General features: G+C 45.0%; 1 protein-coding gene across 6 annotated transcripts in view; it reads right to left on the bottom strand.

Moving 5' to 3' along the window:
- NDUFA10 (NADH:ubiquinone oxidoreductase subunit A10) overlaps positions 1-16,560 on the bottom strand; it is a 57,320-nt gene that overhangs the window by 19,198 nt on the left and 21,562 nt on the right. For 2 of the 6 annotated variants that reach the window (XM_082395915.1, XM_082395913.1), the window contains exon 9: positions 12,961-13,069. In XM_082395915.1, coding sequence (XP_082252041.1) covers positions 12,961-13,069 — 109 coding nt within the window. Of the gene's footprint in view, positions 1-12,451; positions 12,501-12,620; positions 12,703-12,960; positions 13,070-16,560 lie in introns of those variants that run through there. The other 4 variants (XM_082395910.1, XM_082395911.1, XM_082395914.1 and 1 more) reach the window with 4 other exon arrangements.

Raw genomic sequence — 16,560 nt, 5'->3', positions numbered from 1 at the left:
GACTCGATGCAGAACGCGGCCTGAGGTGACCCCGCTGGGGCGTGTCTGCAACGTCAGGTTCAGCAGCACGTGCGCGGGGGGAGCCGCCATCGCTCGTACCACTCAGTGCTCTCCAGACGCCCGAATAGCTCTCCCGGACAGAACCCTCCCACCACCGCACAAGCCTTTTATCCTCTGCGTTTCCCTCCTACACCTTCAACGCTGGGGACTGAAAGATTTCTCCACCCCGGGGGTTCACTGAGCAAATACATACTGAGCAAAGGGAGACACAGGGCTCCCCACTTGGACCCTCTGTGGAAGGGACATGAGAAGAACCAGCACCAAATCAGCTTTCAGATCATATAGAGAAACAGACGCCTTCCATTTCCAGCAAAACAACAGCCCGATACCCTGAAACACCTCTTGATATAAAACCTCTAGAAATGCTTTTAAATGCACTGATGAGCTCTGCGAGAAATCACAAGGGGCTGAAATGAAGAGCGAGCTGGAAACCAGAGGGAGAGCTGCAGCCTCCGTCGCCCCGGGGCATCTGCAGAACGGCTGGGAGGCAAGGCAAAGCGGCTCCCGTGCAGGGGGACACCTGTGACGCCCCTCTGCACGTAGGCGCAGCTCCGAGGGCGCACCCTCAGGGGAAGGCGGGAGGGAAGAAAGCGCCCTGACGGCAAGGGGGTCTCAGCGGGCGTCTTAAGAAGTCACACCCTCAGCCTGTCCTCACACAAGTGTGGGGTTCCAATCCTCACCATCCGGGGCCTGGAATCCCACAGGCAGCAAAGGAAGCTGAAATCCCGGCTCCTCCTGAATCTCAGGGCCTGGAGGCGGCAACAGTCCTTCCAGGAGCAAGGCTGTCAGAAACAACACAGGATGCCCCGCGAACGAAGTATTTGGGGCGTGCTTACACCGAGAGAGTCTGGGTTCACCTGAAATCAAACGTCCCTGGGCATCCTGTACTGAGGAGGGGCCCAGGGATAAATACCCACGAAGCATGAACTCAGTGTCCAAAGTCTCCAAAATGCAGAAGGAAATAAGCGACCATGGGTAAGAATCAGAGGAAACAATAAACGACAGAGTCAGACAGGCCTCCAGCCCTGAGATCACACACAGCAGATAGTGACTACATTTAAGACGTTTAAAGCAAGAGAAGAAACTGAAAACAGAAGCAAGGAATAAGATCCTACCAACAAATCCGAAAGTACCCACGTAACAAAAAAGAAATTTAAATCTAGACCTATCTTGGTTAAACTCTAAAACACCAAAGACAGAAAGAGTAGAAAGTTCCTGAAAGAGAAAAGGAGACCATAATATTTCATTAAAAAAAACAAAAGGAAGCAGACACTTCTGGGGAAGAAACTGTCATAAAGGGACTTCCCTGGTGGCGCAGTGGTTAAGAATCCACCTGCCAATGCAGGGGACACAGGTTCGATCCCTGGTCCGGGAGGATCCCACATGCCGCGGAGCAACTAAGCCCGTGTGCTACAACTACTGAGCCTGCGCTCTAGGGTCCACAAGCCACAGCTACAGAGCCCGAGTGCTGCAACTACTGAAGCCCGCACACCTAGAGCCTGTGCTCCACAACAAGAAGCCCACGCGCCGCAACAAAGAGTAGCCCCTGCTCGCCACAACTAGAGAAAGCCCATGCGCAGCAACAAAGACCCAATACAGCCATAAATTAATTAATTAATTAATTAATTAATTGTTTTTAAAAAAGAAGAAACTGTCATAAATTCTTATTGCTGGGGTGTTTATGGCCATGAACATATGGAAAATACCACTTGCACCTGCATAAACAATTAGTATCACAAATTTTCTTACCTCCCGTTTGTTCCCCTAGAAACAAAATTGTTCTTCTGATGCAAGCTTCTTGTTGCCCCTCCCTTTCCCTTCTGAAGTTAACCACGTAAGCGTCTAATTTTAGCCATTTACCACCTACTTATTTTGTAATTCCCCATATGCATATGAATAAGTTTTGGTTTACTTTTTCTGTGTTTAAAGAAAAAAAAAACACAAAAGGTCATTGCATGACTTCTTTTTCCAAGAATTAGAAGTGTTAGCCAATAATTTCCAGCCACAAAGTATCAACAAGTTCCATATCCACTATAAAATACGCATACGATACAATGGATGTATTATGAGAACACCACCTTCCTCACGCTTCCCAAGCATCTCCATAAGCACAGGGCAAGTGCACTTCAAGCTTCTTATGAAATCATGAAGTGTGTTTCTACTAAGTTTATTACCCTTATTATATTAATCAGGGTGATACAGTTGACCCCTGAACAACGTGGGTTGAACTCTGTGGGTCCACTTCTCTGTGGATATTTTTCGATAGTGAATACTACCGTACTACCCGGGCCCTGGGTGGCTGAATCTACGGACACGGGGGAACCACAGACCGTGGATACGGAGGCCCGCCTGTAAGTGATATGCCCCCACGTTGTTCAAGGGTCAACTGTATAAACTTTTCACGTCGTCAGTGGAGTTTGGCTAAAACATACTTAACGTTAAAAATTTTTTTCCTAGAAAATGAAGAACCAGGGAAACGGATTTCTACAGACCACTGCCAGAAAAACGCACCCCGTCAAGCCCCCTTATTCCAGGAAATAAATGGCCACAAAACACCCTCCGCTCTGATACTGAACCAGTCCTTCTCTAAAAGAAACAATTCCTTAAGATGTTCCCAAACCGCTCGCTCCCTCCCTGCGGGGAACCAACCGGCATCTGGGTGTCTGAGAGACACACCAGCCTCCCTGCCTCACCGGCTGCTCGCCTGGGTGTTTCTAGAAATACGCTCTGCAGCCTGGCCAGGGAACCTTCTCTGAGGAGTAACAAACCTTTCCAGCTACAAACAGCTGCAAAAGACACTCACAGAAGGGCTTTATTCATTCGTCTTTATCCCTCACAACACACCTTCTAGAGGGAAATTTGGTAATAACTGTTGCTCATGTCTTTAACATTCAAGAGAAATTCTGTGAATGAAGAAATATAGCCACTATTATTTACATTCTAATTTCAATTTATCATTTTTTAAAATATCAAGCAACTAAATTTCCTTTCAAAAAACAGCATTCCTCTAAATAGTCACATAATTTTTACCCCACAGACAAATATAAAGGCTATGGCAGGCATGGTGACTTCTGGAAAGGGGGAAAGAGCAAACACACAGTGGAGAGACCTGACAGACACACCTCAGCCAGGTGTCAACGTCAACACCAGCAGTGATGCGTCACGTTGATGGTACTTCAACCCTGTGGTCTTTCTCCCCCAAAACGCACACATCCAGGCTAATTGTAAGAAAAACACCAGACAAACTCCAATTGATGGACATTCTATAAAACACCTGACCAGGACTCCTCAAAACTGTCAGAATCACTAAAAACAAGGGAAGTCTGAGAAGTCGTCACAGCCAGGAGGGGCTGATGGAGACGTGACAATTCAAAGTCACGTGCTGTTCTGCATGGGATCCTGGGACAGAAAAACGACATTAGGGAAAAACGATGGAAATCTGAATAAGGTATGGACTTTAGTTAGTAATATGTATCAATATTGTTCAGTATTGGTAACAAATATACCACACTAATATAAGATGTTAATATGGGAAACTGGGGTATATGAGAACTCTCCAGTACCTTCATTTTTCTGTAACTCTAAAACCGTTCTAAAAAATGAAGTTATTTTTTAAAAACACTTATGCATTTTAAAAATTAGATTTCCCCAATCATTTAAATATTGATTAAAAATTTCAACATTTCTAAACATTAAAATTGTAAGTCCAATATAGTATTAATAGATTCCCTTTAATGCTCACAGATTAAAAATAAGACAAAACTTAACAACAATGAAAAACTGCCAAATAGCCTCCCCGTGTCACTGGGTAAAATGACTAATATGTCCAGCTTCTGGTGGACTAGTGCAGATCAAGTCCCCTCCCAAGCCACCAAGAAAAACGGACAACATATGAAAAAACATCTGTGCCGAGACTTCAAAGGCAGGGCGGTCCCAAGGCCCCAGGAGAGGAAAGCAGAAAGGGTGGCTGCAAGGTGATTGCCTCCCCCCAGGGCCCCGCCCACTCTCACTGGCAGGACCCTGAGGGGCTGAGCCCGCCCTCAGCAGGGAGGGGACCGTGGGGACAAAACTGCAAGTCAGGACCCACCAAAGAGAAGGGACTCTAGTAAAAGTGCTCCATCAGGAAAGGCAAACAGGAAATACACCAGACCTCACATACCTAAGCGCAGTGTCCCCTGGCTCGGCTCCTGACAGACTCGGGAGTCGGCCCTACTAAAACGCTGCCAGAAGACAGCAAGGACAGCAACAGCAGCCTCACGCTATCTTTACAGTTCTTCCAAAATAATGACTGGCATTTTAAAAAATACCAGCATACCAAAAAAGATTAAATGTCCCCAAACGGAAAGGACAGAGGGAGAATCAGTTTAAACAGATGGAACAGAGGTCCAGATATTACAGTTACCAGATAACTTTGTGATTAATATGTCAAAGAATTTAGATAACAAAATAATTTCAACAGACAACTCAAAATTATAAAAAAAATGGAAATTCTAAAATCAAAAAGGACTACAATTAAAGTTAAAACTTCAAATATAGAAAATACATGTCTAGGAGCAGATTGGGAAGAGCTGAAAAGAGTAGTAACTTAGAAGACAGAGTGAAGAACATATCCGGGCTGAAGGTCATAGAGAAAACAGAATGAAAGATACAGAAAGGAGGGACACAGAACATGGTGAAAAGGTCCAACATGTGGTCAAGTGGAGCCCAAGGAGAGCAGAGAAAACGGGGTGCAAGCAATACTGAAGAGGTACTAGCAAGACTCTTCTAAAACTGACAACGAATATCAGCCAAAGAATGTTCTGAACTACAAGCAAAGTACACACAAAAGTACAGACGCACACACCCCAAGACAGTGTAAATGCTCAAAACCAAGTCAGAAACACCACCTAAAAACAAAACAAAACAAAACAAAACCTTGCCGGAAACGTAGGAAAACAATCTTCAAAAGAGGTTTGCACCTACATGGGTGGGCAGCAGGACACAGCAGAGGCTGGGGAAACACCAGTGGAAACTGTGGAAGGGAGCAGTGGTAGCAGTGGTGGGAACCTGGTGATACACTGGGGGGACTGATCCAGGAAGCAGATGCACTGACCTGAGGGAAGCCAGGCTTCTCACTATCTGAGAAGGACGTGGGCTGGGGGACCGTGAGAACGAGCCTTGTTGTGTCACTCTGGAATTGAAGGTACTGATGTGAATTCACAGCTGTCAGTATACTGAGAGACAGAAATGAATATAGATGTATATGGATAAAACAGAAATCTGTGAGTCCATAGTGATATAAATAAATAAATGAATAAACAGAGAAGAGAGAGCATTTCTTTATAGCAGAATAGGAACTAATAATGTAGAAGGAATGATAGAATTAGGAAAATTACAATAATCATTAATTTAGCCAAGAAAATCAACAGATGCTATCTACTGGGTCAAGGCTTGATGAGAAAATGGATAGTTACATAGTTTCAAAGCACTTCCCCTGAAAACACTTACTAATTACAAGGAGTAAAAGAATAACTTTACAGCGAGGACACTATCTCAGTCAAGTGATCAAAGTTAATAGAAACAGTGATGGGACAAATAGGAATCACGTGCTACCTGATAAGATGTAATGAGTTCTGTGACCTTCCTACAAAAAACACATGAAAACTAAATCTAATCATGGGAAACCATCAAACAAATCCAAATTGAAGGATATTAAAAAGTAACCATCCTGTAATCTTCAGAAGTGTCAAGGTCTTGAATATCAAGGAAAGCCTGAAGAACTGATCAGATTCAAAGATTCTAAAGAGACAAGATAATTAAATGCAACACATTTTCCTGGATTAGATCTTTTTGCTTTGAAGAACATTACTGGGACAAGTGATTAGCCTTGAACAAGGTCTGTAGATTAGAGGTAGCAATGTATGAATGTTAGTTTCCTGATTTTGATAGATATATTGTGGTCATGTAGGAGAATGTCCTTGTTTATAAGAATTACACATTAAAGCAGTGGTTCCCAAACCTTAGTGCATATCAGATTTGGCTGGAGGACTCCTTAAAATAGATTCCTGGGCCCCATCCCCAGAGAACCTCATCCAGTAGGCCCCGGCTGGGGCCTGAGAACTTGCATTCCTCATGAGTGCCCAGGTGATGCCGATATGGGGACCACACTCTGAGAATCTGTGCATTAAGATGTTTGAAGATAATGGGGTATAATGATGACCACTTACAAAGGTTCAGAAGTTATTTTTCTATTCTTGCTATTTTTGTAAGTTTGAAAAATTCCAAAATAAAAACTAGAACAAATTAAAGACCATTTTAAACAATAAGGGTGAGAATCTGTTGTCAGCAAAGCTTCCTCAGACAGCAGAACTATGATCCTACGTGAAGGTATGGAGACCAGGGAGGTAAGAGCAGCAGCAGGGCAGCCATGGGTCAATCTGCATGAACTGACCACATAAACAATAACCACAATGTCCCGAGGGCTTAAAATACACGAAGAATTACGACATATGACAAAAACAACACAAAACACAAGAGTTGGGTAAACGGAGTTAGAAGTGTTATGAGGTCCTTACAGTGTTCTGGAACTAGAGAGCTACTAACTTATAACAGAAGTTAATAAATCAAGGATGAATATTGTAATTACCAGGTTAGCCACTAAAAACTATTAAAAGAATGATAACTAGTAAGCAAATAGAGGGGGAAATGGAATAAAAATGTTAAAAAAAAAAAAGCCTCTTAATCCAAAAGAAGGCAAGAAAAAAAAGACAACAAATACAAAGAACAGGTAAGAAAAATATAAAACATGTAGTAAGATAAGCTATTTAAACACAAATGTATCAGTAATTACACTAAATGTGAATGAACAAATATTCCCAATATTTAGACTGGACAAAAATTAAAGACATAACTGTTTTCAGGTTAAAAGGTGTCCACTGAAAATACAAAGATACAGAAAGAATGAAATTAAAAGATGCAGAAAAAGCAATACCATGCAAATGCTAACCAAAGGAAAGTTGTAGACACTACATAAGTTTCAAATAAAGTAACCTTTAAGGTAAGAACCATGACTAAAGTTAACTGGGAAAATTTCATAACATATAAAAGGGTGACTCTATTAGGAATGTAGAGCAAGTCTAAATTTGTGCATGTCTAATAATACGACCTCAAGACACACACAAAGCAGAACTTGACAGAAATAAAGGAGGCAGAAACCCACACAGAGTGACAGATTTCCAGACGCCTCTCACAGCAAACTGACAGAAGAAGGAAACAAAAATCAGTGAGGATAGAGACAATCTGAAGAATGTGATCAAGAGACTTCCTTTCAATGACGCTACAAGAACCTTGCACACAACGGGGCAGAGTAGGTCTTCTTCTCAAGGACCGTGAAACATCACCAAAATGACCAATGCTCAGCCAAAAAGTCAGTCTCAGCCACGTTCCAAGAACAGAAATCATAAGACTGTTTCTGACTAGAGTGAAATTAAGCAAGAAATCAGTAACAAAAAGACAATTAGAAAGATTCCAACTGCTTTTAAATGATCCAATATAATTTGAATTTGCACACTGGTCAAAAAAGAAATCAGATTAAAATAGAAAATATTTTGAATTGAAAGATAATGAAAACATAATATCAAGAATTATGAGATCAGGACTTCCCTGGTGGCGCAGTGGTTAAGAATCCGCCTGCCAACGCAGGGGACACGGGCTCGAGCCCTGGTCCGGGAAGATCCCACATGCCGTGGAGCAACTAAGCCCGTGCGCCACAACTACTGAGCCTGCACTCTAGGGCCTGCGAGCTACAACTACTGAGCCCGCGTGCCACAACTACTGAAGCCCGCACGCCTAGAGCCCATGCTCCGCAACAAGAGAAGCCACCGCCATCAGAAGCCCGCGCACTGCAACGAAGAGTAGCCCCCGCTCGACGGAACTAGAGAAAGCCCGTGTGCAGCAACGAAGACCCAATGCGGCCAAAAATAAATAAAATTTTTGAAAAATTAAAAAAAAAAAGAAAGAATTATGAGATCAAGTTAATTAAGACAAATTTGGAGGGCAATGTGACCAGCTTTACACGCATATATTCAAAAGCAAGACAGGTTGAAAATCAATGATCCACCCACTCATACTAAGAAGACAGAAAAATAGCAAATGAAAAGGAAAAAATAAGGAGCAATAATCAGTGAATTCGAATGTACAACAAACAATACCAAGCAAGAAGCTAGTTCCCTAAATGACAAACTTCTTTCAAGAGTAGGAGAAGGGGACAGCCGTCACCATCAGATGTGATCTAATTAAAAACATTAAAAAAGGACACTTTAAACAACTTAGTGAAAGAAATTAGAAAATTAGAAATGAGGGCAACTTCCTCAACAAACACAACTTTCAAAACCTAAGAAGTAACAGAATATTGAACATTCTGCATCTATTAAACAAATTTATAATTTAAAATATTTCAACATAGCTCCATCAGTCAATCCTTCTAAACACTGAAAGAAGCAGTAATAACAATCTTAGGCAAACGCTTCCAGAGGATAAAATGTGAGGGTCCCACCTCAACTTAGTGTTTGATAGCAGCATGATCCTGATAATAAATCTGACAAGGATATTACAAGAAAGAAAAATTACCATCCAATATAAATACAAAAGTCCTAAACTAAATATGTGAATTAGGTTCAGCTACACATGAAGAGGATAAAGCACACAAGTGGGACTGATCCAGGAAATCAAGGTTGGCCTCACATTAGAAAATCAATCACTATAATTTTTATGACCATATTAACATAAAGAAGAGAAAAATCACCCGTGACAGACAAATGTGATAAAACGCAACACCCGTACTCGATAGAAGGTCCTTGGAAACTACTAATAAAATGGAACTTCCCTAATCTGAGAAAGAGTATCTACACCTAACCCAGGGCAAACATAATATTTGGTGAATTACTGAAAACTTTCTCCACGAGATCAGACAGAAGAGAAGGACGACCACTGTTACAATTTCTATCCAACCATGAACTAGAGACACACCCAGTGAATTAAGGCAAGGAAGAAAAACAGGTATAAAGATTAGAAAGAAACAAAACTGTCATTATTTGCTGGCATGCATTTTCCTTTTTATATGGGACTTTCAAATGCCCATTTTCCATACAGATTTAATTTTTGAAACTTGTAGTGTCTCCCGTAATTGTCGTGACGATGGCCTGGGCTGTTGGTTCGCTGGAATTTATTTGCTCTGAGAAGTGTCTCCTCCCAGCAGTGAGCAGGGCCACCTGGGGCCCTCACCCACTCCATGAGGGACAACGTCAGTGCAACTGGGTCTCCTCCACGACACGTCAGGCCACTCCGTCCCCAGGAGCCCTGCTGGACCTCCGGAGCCCCTCATCCGCCCACCCATGCTCAGCCGCAGTGCACGCCCCCCCTACCTGGCTACCACGAGGGTCCCGCCTGTTCTGGGTACCATTCAACTTCTCTGGGGTCATTTGGCTCAATCTTCCTTGCTTACAGAGATAGAGATAAACACAAGCTGTTTATAAAGAGACATACATCAACAGAAAAGACGAAATTCCTATGAACAGTCCCCCACTTGTAAAGATAACTGACGAAGTAATAAACACACTGAAGCGTGAGCTCCCTGAAGACAGTGACTTTGGCCCCCTCCGTCTCCCGCCCCCTGAACCTCGTGCTCCCCTTCTCTCCTCACCGCAAAGCCACCTCAACTTCACACAACAGTCACACGCTGACGACTTCCAGACCCCAAACCCATTACGGGCAGGCCTCGGAGGCAGGTTCAGGTCCAAACAACACAATAAAGCAAGTCACGTGAATTTCTGGCTTCCCAGCGCGTATAAAAGTTATGTTTATGCTATACTGTAGTCTGTTAGGTGTGCAGTAGCATTATGTCTGAAAAAACCACTGTGCACACTTATCGCAAACCTTCCGTCGGTGAGAAGCACAGCATGCACACAGCGCGATGAAACGAGGGCGACCACCCACCTAGCACCTCCTCTGGGGAATAATGATCATCTCGAACTTGCCATGGCCAATGAAAAATTCTCAATCTTTCCTGGAAACCTGTACCTCTGCACCTTCCCAAAGTCTGCCAGTTCCAACTCCAGAGTTCTAGTTCCGGAGGCCAGAAACCTAGAAATCAGCTTCCTTTTCTCACTTCCCGATACAAAAGTTCAATAGCCTCTGTCGGTTCTATCCACAACCTGACCACCGTCCAAAACGCCTACAAGGACCACCCTGGTCCCAGCTGACGTACCTCTCAGCCCGTATGCCGTTACCAGCCTCCTAGCTAATCTCCCTGCTTCTGCCTGCGCCCCTACTCAATCCATCCTTTAATCAGAAACCAGAACGTTCCCACTACCAAGTGCATCACACAAATCCTTCTTCTTCCCCGTATCCTGCAGAGGACAAGCCAGAGCCCTCACACCAGCCCGGGGGGCCTCCGCAACCTCTTACTGCTTGTCCCTGCCCGCCCTCCCTCCCCCCGCCTCCACGCTCCAGCCACAGTGGCCTCCTTCCTGCGTCTTTGATGTCCCAGCGGCTGAGCTTCGCCGCTGCCTCGGTTCTCCTCCCCGTGTGGCCACCTCCCCCAGCATCCCCACCCACTGCCCTCACCCCCTGCAGCCTCTGCTCAGCCATCAGCTTCTCAGTGAGGCCTTCTTGGACCACGACCAAGACTTTAAATCCAACTCCCCCAGCTCACAACGGCTCGGCCCTGCCCTCTTCTGGGAATTTAATTTTCTCCACAGCACTTGCCACCGTCACTTAACGAACTCTTTGCTTCACCTTTTGTTTATTTTCTGTTTCCTCCCACTCTGATGTAAGTGCCTGGGAGGTCAGGGATTCTTCTCCGGGTCACGCGCTGCTTTGTTCCCTGGGCCTAGGACAGGTCTGGCGCCTAGTACGCACTCGATACATATTTAGTGGAATAAATAACTGAACTAATGAACAAACGGAGTAAACGCATGAAAGAACAAGATGAAAGCACCTGACGCCTGAAGAACCTGAAATGAGCAGAGGCGGCTACTCAAGTCATCCGAGGGCACCTTGCCCATCAGGTCACAGCTGCATATCAAGTGCACTGCCGCTTACATTAAAAAATGCAATGCCTTTTTTTATTACATAAATTCATTTTAAAAGGAAACTTTATATCAGTAATACAAGAGAAAAGCCAGTACCACTCAACACAAACAGTAGCAAGCATAGGAAAAACTACCAAAACAAAGCCACGTCCCTAAATCCCACTCACATGTGGGTGAGTGCACAATCTCCGAACCCGCCGCCGGTTGCTTCCTTGCTTAAAAGTGAGATCACAGAACGTGACAGAGGCGTTAAAGACACATTATCAGTAAATCACTACTCTGGTGTAATCAGGGGAATTTACAAGTTAAAAGGGCAATTTATTTATCTGTTTCCCAATTCTCTGTGTACCACCTCCGAGCCCCCAGGGCCCGTATAAGGACTAAGGGACACCACCAGTGAGACGAGGGGCGTCGCAGGGCTGAGATGAGGGAGGAGGCTCCGCAGGAGCCAGGGCACCCACCCTGCAGGGCCGGATTCATCAGAGGTCACGGAAGGGCTGCAGGCATGGGACAGACTCTGCCGCTTTGGCATTTCAGCTCAGGCGCTTCTGCGTTGCAGAGGAGGGCTGGAGGGAGAGACCCGACGCGGAGGAGGCCAGACAGGAAGCTGCAGGACACATTTAAGCAGGACGACGGAGGCCGGCACAAGGCAGTAGCCCTGAGGACAGGACAAAGCCGCCTGCCTGTGAGACAGCCTCGTCAAGGCCCGGTGGGTCACTACGTGTAGGTGGGGACAGTTACCGGGGGCGGGTCTCCCGGCCTCGGCACCAGCGGCAGCGAGGAGCCCTCTCAGCCTCCGGCCTGCCAGCTCCGCTCAGAGAGAGAAAGAGACACCACGCACGCACTCACACACCCGCAAACATCAGCAAGAACGAAACGCGCCAAAGTACTAACTGTAGGTACCTCCGAGCGATACCTTCACAGTTTTATGTACTTCCCCAAATGTCTACATTTAATAAAACCACTTCCAAGGCCACCAAAAGAACTTACTTAAAAGAAAATGCCAAGTATCTCAGGTAAGAAAGAGAGCAACGGGGTATCCCTGGACATTCGATCAGCGCAGCTGCAAGCAATGTGCAAGCATCAAAGCAGAGAATCACAGTCATGCAAAAATATCTAACTAAGATTTCAACTCACCTAAGTACTGACTGCTCAGCTTGAAGTTCTGATCTAAGTACAATCATTTCACGCCTTTGCCGATAACCAAACACAACCACCACTGACGGGGAAACGGGGCACGTTCTCACGACCCCACTGAGGCCACGATTCTCAGAGGAGGCGCTCACTCACCGGCCAGGTTCCAAGGCAGAACTTGCAATGTTCTCTAAGTTCACCATTCACCATGCTGCAAACAGGTAATTCACTAAAAAGCTACGGAAACTAGAAAGAAGCCCAACAAACACTCGGCCCCGCTCAGCTCCCGCCTCACTCCTGCCCCTCGCCCTCCCGAGGGCTCCCGACAACCCGAGGACCTTCTGCAGAAACACACACCTTCCCTCCTTATGGAGGATGTACCGTGAAGGGGAAGGCGACGCCAGAAGTGAAATCTGACATGAAAGGACGTAGAGGAAAGCTGAGGAAGAGAGAAGGTTCCCACGTCAAGACAACACACTGACCCGGAAGGCTGCCCGCGGCACACACGGCCCAGAGGGGCAGCGCCCTGCGAGCGGCCCTGCCTTCCGAGGACCTGCGTCAATACACTGATGAAGGGGGAAAGGAGAACTACCGCAGTGAAAACGGAGCTCTCTCGCTAAAACACACAAACAGAAAGCATTCTTCAGAGACGTGACTTTGTGCCAGTCGTCTGAGAGCCGGCACTCGAGGGCCTCACCTCCGTGAACTCATGGAAGACCCGGTCACTCTGGTGAGCGCCGATGGTGATCTCTGGGAGATAGACAGGGATGGTTGTGTAATTCAGCACCTCCAACTTGTTCTGAACCCTAGAAGATAAGGCAGATATAGTCACACTAAACATCAAAGTGAATATAATAAAATAAGCTATCAGGCTGATTTTTTAAAACGTCCATATTAAAAAATTCATCCATGCATTCCCGAGCAGTCATCTCAGAAGCCAAACCTTCCCCCAAAGACCATCTGGGCTGTGGGAGCTGCTCTTCTGAAACCACTTCCAGAGCTGGAGATGGGGTCTTTCAAGAGTCTCATGGCCACAGGTGACTCCCTTTGGGGACGGACACAGTTTTGAAAAATAAAAAAGGAGCCGCAGTGTGCTTTAAACATAGGACTACCAGGAATACAAAGCTAAACACAAACACCACATGTCACAGTGCCGCGCGCGTGGTCTGCTCTCATGAAAAATGTGCACATTTAATGACTCTTGGGGGAAAGAGAGACGAGCAACTCTCCTGCATCTCCACCCCCCCAACTCGCCGCCCCGCGCGATGCCCACGCCGCCTGGGGGGCCGATTCCAGGAGCGGAGGCTGATGAGGCCTCCGTGGAACCGGACGGCGGGGCTGGGGTGAACGGCCCCGCAGGACGGCCTGCTGCACCCCTGCTTATAAACGTCTGCTTCCCTGCTTTTCTTGGCACCGAGAAACACACAGGAGAGGACACACTCCTGGCTTCACCATTTTATTTTGAATGCTAAAATATTTATACTTTGTTATAACTTGCTTATTTTAAATTAAATTTAGTCTGAATATAACCACTACACTTGACGATAAAAAGCATTTTGAGTGCTTTTAGGAAAAAATGTTAAAATAAAGTTTCCTTTCTTAAGGGCTCAAAACAAAGAAAATGATTATTTTAAATGGCCCCTTTCCCATTAATGACTTATAATGGCAGAATATGTTTCTGTCTGTAATGGCCCAAACGGAAGCTCTTTAAATGGATCTGGCTCTCAGCCGCGTTGTGAGGACACGCCCAGGCCTGGCCCCTGCACCCTGGGCAGACTCGGCCGCAGTCAGAGCCGCCTGGCCCCAGCCCAAGCCCGGGACGCTCGGCCCTCTCCCATAGAGGACCAGAGCACTGAGAACCTGCGACAGGGTGGGTGTGACTGAACAGGAGGCACAGGCACATCCCAGGGCCACCGTAAACGCTGTGTCTGTGTCACTCGTATGACAACTAGTAACCCAATAACTAAACATCGCTCCAAGCAAGCACTGCTGCGACATCCTGCATATGGCTATAACGTACACGCTCAAACATGAGAATTTTTTCTCAGTTTTAACCGTAAGTAGGTTATAGAATACCTTTCATCAGCATGTATCAATAAAGTAAAGTACATATTTATTTTTAACACAAATAGAATTATTCTATACTTACTACAGCAAGGATAATTTTTAAAGTGATCTCACCACAAACAATTTCAACTAAAAATGAAGTTTATATTTTTAAATGTTAATAAATATCAAAGTGGGGTATGATTTGATTTTCTCTGTGGTTTGAAAAACCTAAAACCACCCTGAGGAACTGGAAAGCACAGACTGGCCCAGGGGCTTGTGTGTAATATACACAGCAACAGCGCCATCTATGCGTAATTTGGCAGAATTACAGTTTACATACAACCCCGGCCCCTTTCAAAATGGGTGTATCTTTGAACAAACGTCTTCAAACTGCTTTTGAAGATTAAAAAAATAATCTACAGTGACTGTTCTACCGCTTACTCAAGCTTGGATAAACTGCTCCTTCACTTTCTGACTACCAGCTTAAACGATGACCAAGAAGAGCCCGTGTGTCCCGTGTCCAGTAAACCCCAAATCTCAGCCTCCAAAAACTACAGACACATTCCAGATTGAAGATAAGGGAAGAACGAAGACAACAGGAAGCCTTTTATGACTCAGGAGCAAGCAGCGGTGAAAGGAAACATTCTGTTCACAGAGCACTTAGTTTAATTAAGGAGATTCCAAACCCGAGCACACGCTCTTCACATCACAGGCCAAAGAGCCCCCGTAAGAAGACAGAGCACCCTACAGTGTGGTCCACAAAACGAGGTGCTCTGCCACATAATTCCAAAACAAAAGGGTGAGGCCAAGAAGAGAAAGAAAAAAAAATAGTAAACTATGACTTATGACTCGAACTGTTTCCCAATTAACAGAATGCTTATACTTTCTCCTAAAACATGTCCAAAGCATATTCTTTAGTTTCTCCTGAATTGCAAAGTTCTGCTTGAAACCCTATACTTCTGATACCAAACTCATACCCTGCAGTTTTTGTAGCACTGGAATTTCCTGTTAGAAAGCCATCCTCCAGGAGTCTTAGAAACACAAGTTGCAGTGATGAAGCAGCAAGGGCGAGAGGGGAGCCCAGGCTCTGGAGGGCGGGAGGAAGGTGGGCACAGTGGAGGCCTGACTGGTAACAAGTCTCCAGCACGAGGATGAAACCACCAGGGCGGCACCGGTCAGTTATGGATTAAGGATACGAACACAAAATGCCATCAAGGTTGGGAAATAAGCACTCACACGCACATAATTATACACCACACACGTTCGGAGATGGTACAAAAATGTCCTAAACTAATAATTTGGTCAGGTTCTAGACAAAATGAGAATAACTGGTAAATGGCATGTTTACCATAATTATCTTAGAAAATGGTCATAATTTTCACTTGAGTCTCCCAAATTAAGAAATGGTACTTAAATGAAAATAAACACAATTACCATTGTAAACCATCATGAAATATCCTTGGGAGGCAGAGGAGCAAAAAACTGGGAGAAGGAAAGAACAATACCATTTATTTCAAAAATAATTAAAACAATTGAATGCTGTAATTTGTAAACTGTGAGGGAATGACAGGCTCCCTCTCCACGCTCTGATATCAACATAACCGAATAACTAATAAGATTATGATCTTAAGACGTGAACTTTGGACATGGTCTAGCATCTAACTAATACACATTCCAGAGTACCTTTAGAAATTACACTGTACTTACTACCCGTGGAAGGAGTGGAAAAGTCATCCCACATTGCCCAGTCTCAGCAAGATGTCAGGGTGCCAGGACAGTCACCTTTTTGTATGTTTTTCACGTACTCTGCCCCGCAGTAGCTAATACTAACAAGAATCACATATAAATCCACATAAAACAACAGCCGGAAAAGTTAAGAGAAGGGTTCAAGTAGAAAAGAAGGTGAACAGAGCGAGGCTTAGGAGAATGCTCAGATCTTTGGGTAATTACCGGGCAGAGGGGGAGGTAACGGATTCAGGAGATGTCTGTATCCTGATGGAAGAGGGAGAACCAGATGATTAGGACTCTGAATTATTTCTAGGAAATGAAACTTGGGTTTATGCCTAAACCAAGATATGCCACTGAAGGATTCTGAGTAAAGAAAGAACAGGGTCACTGTGACATTTTATGAAAATTAACCTGGCGGGCGTAGGCACAGGGGGCAGGTGGGATGAAGAAATAACTAACCAAGGAGCGGAGATCAAACCCCAAAGAAGAAGAGTCACCGGAGACCAGCACGACCCTGAGG

Source organism: Balaenoptera borealis (assembly GCF_965194805.1).
Source record: "Balaenoptera borealis genome assembly, chromosome: 6".
Taxonomy (NCBI): domain Eukaryota; kingdom Metazoa; phylum Chordata; class Mammalia; order Artiodactyla; family Balaenopteridae; genus Balaenoptera; species Balaenoptera borealis.
This window is presented reverse-complemented; position numbering and strand designations above follow the sequence as displayed.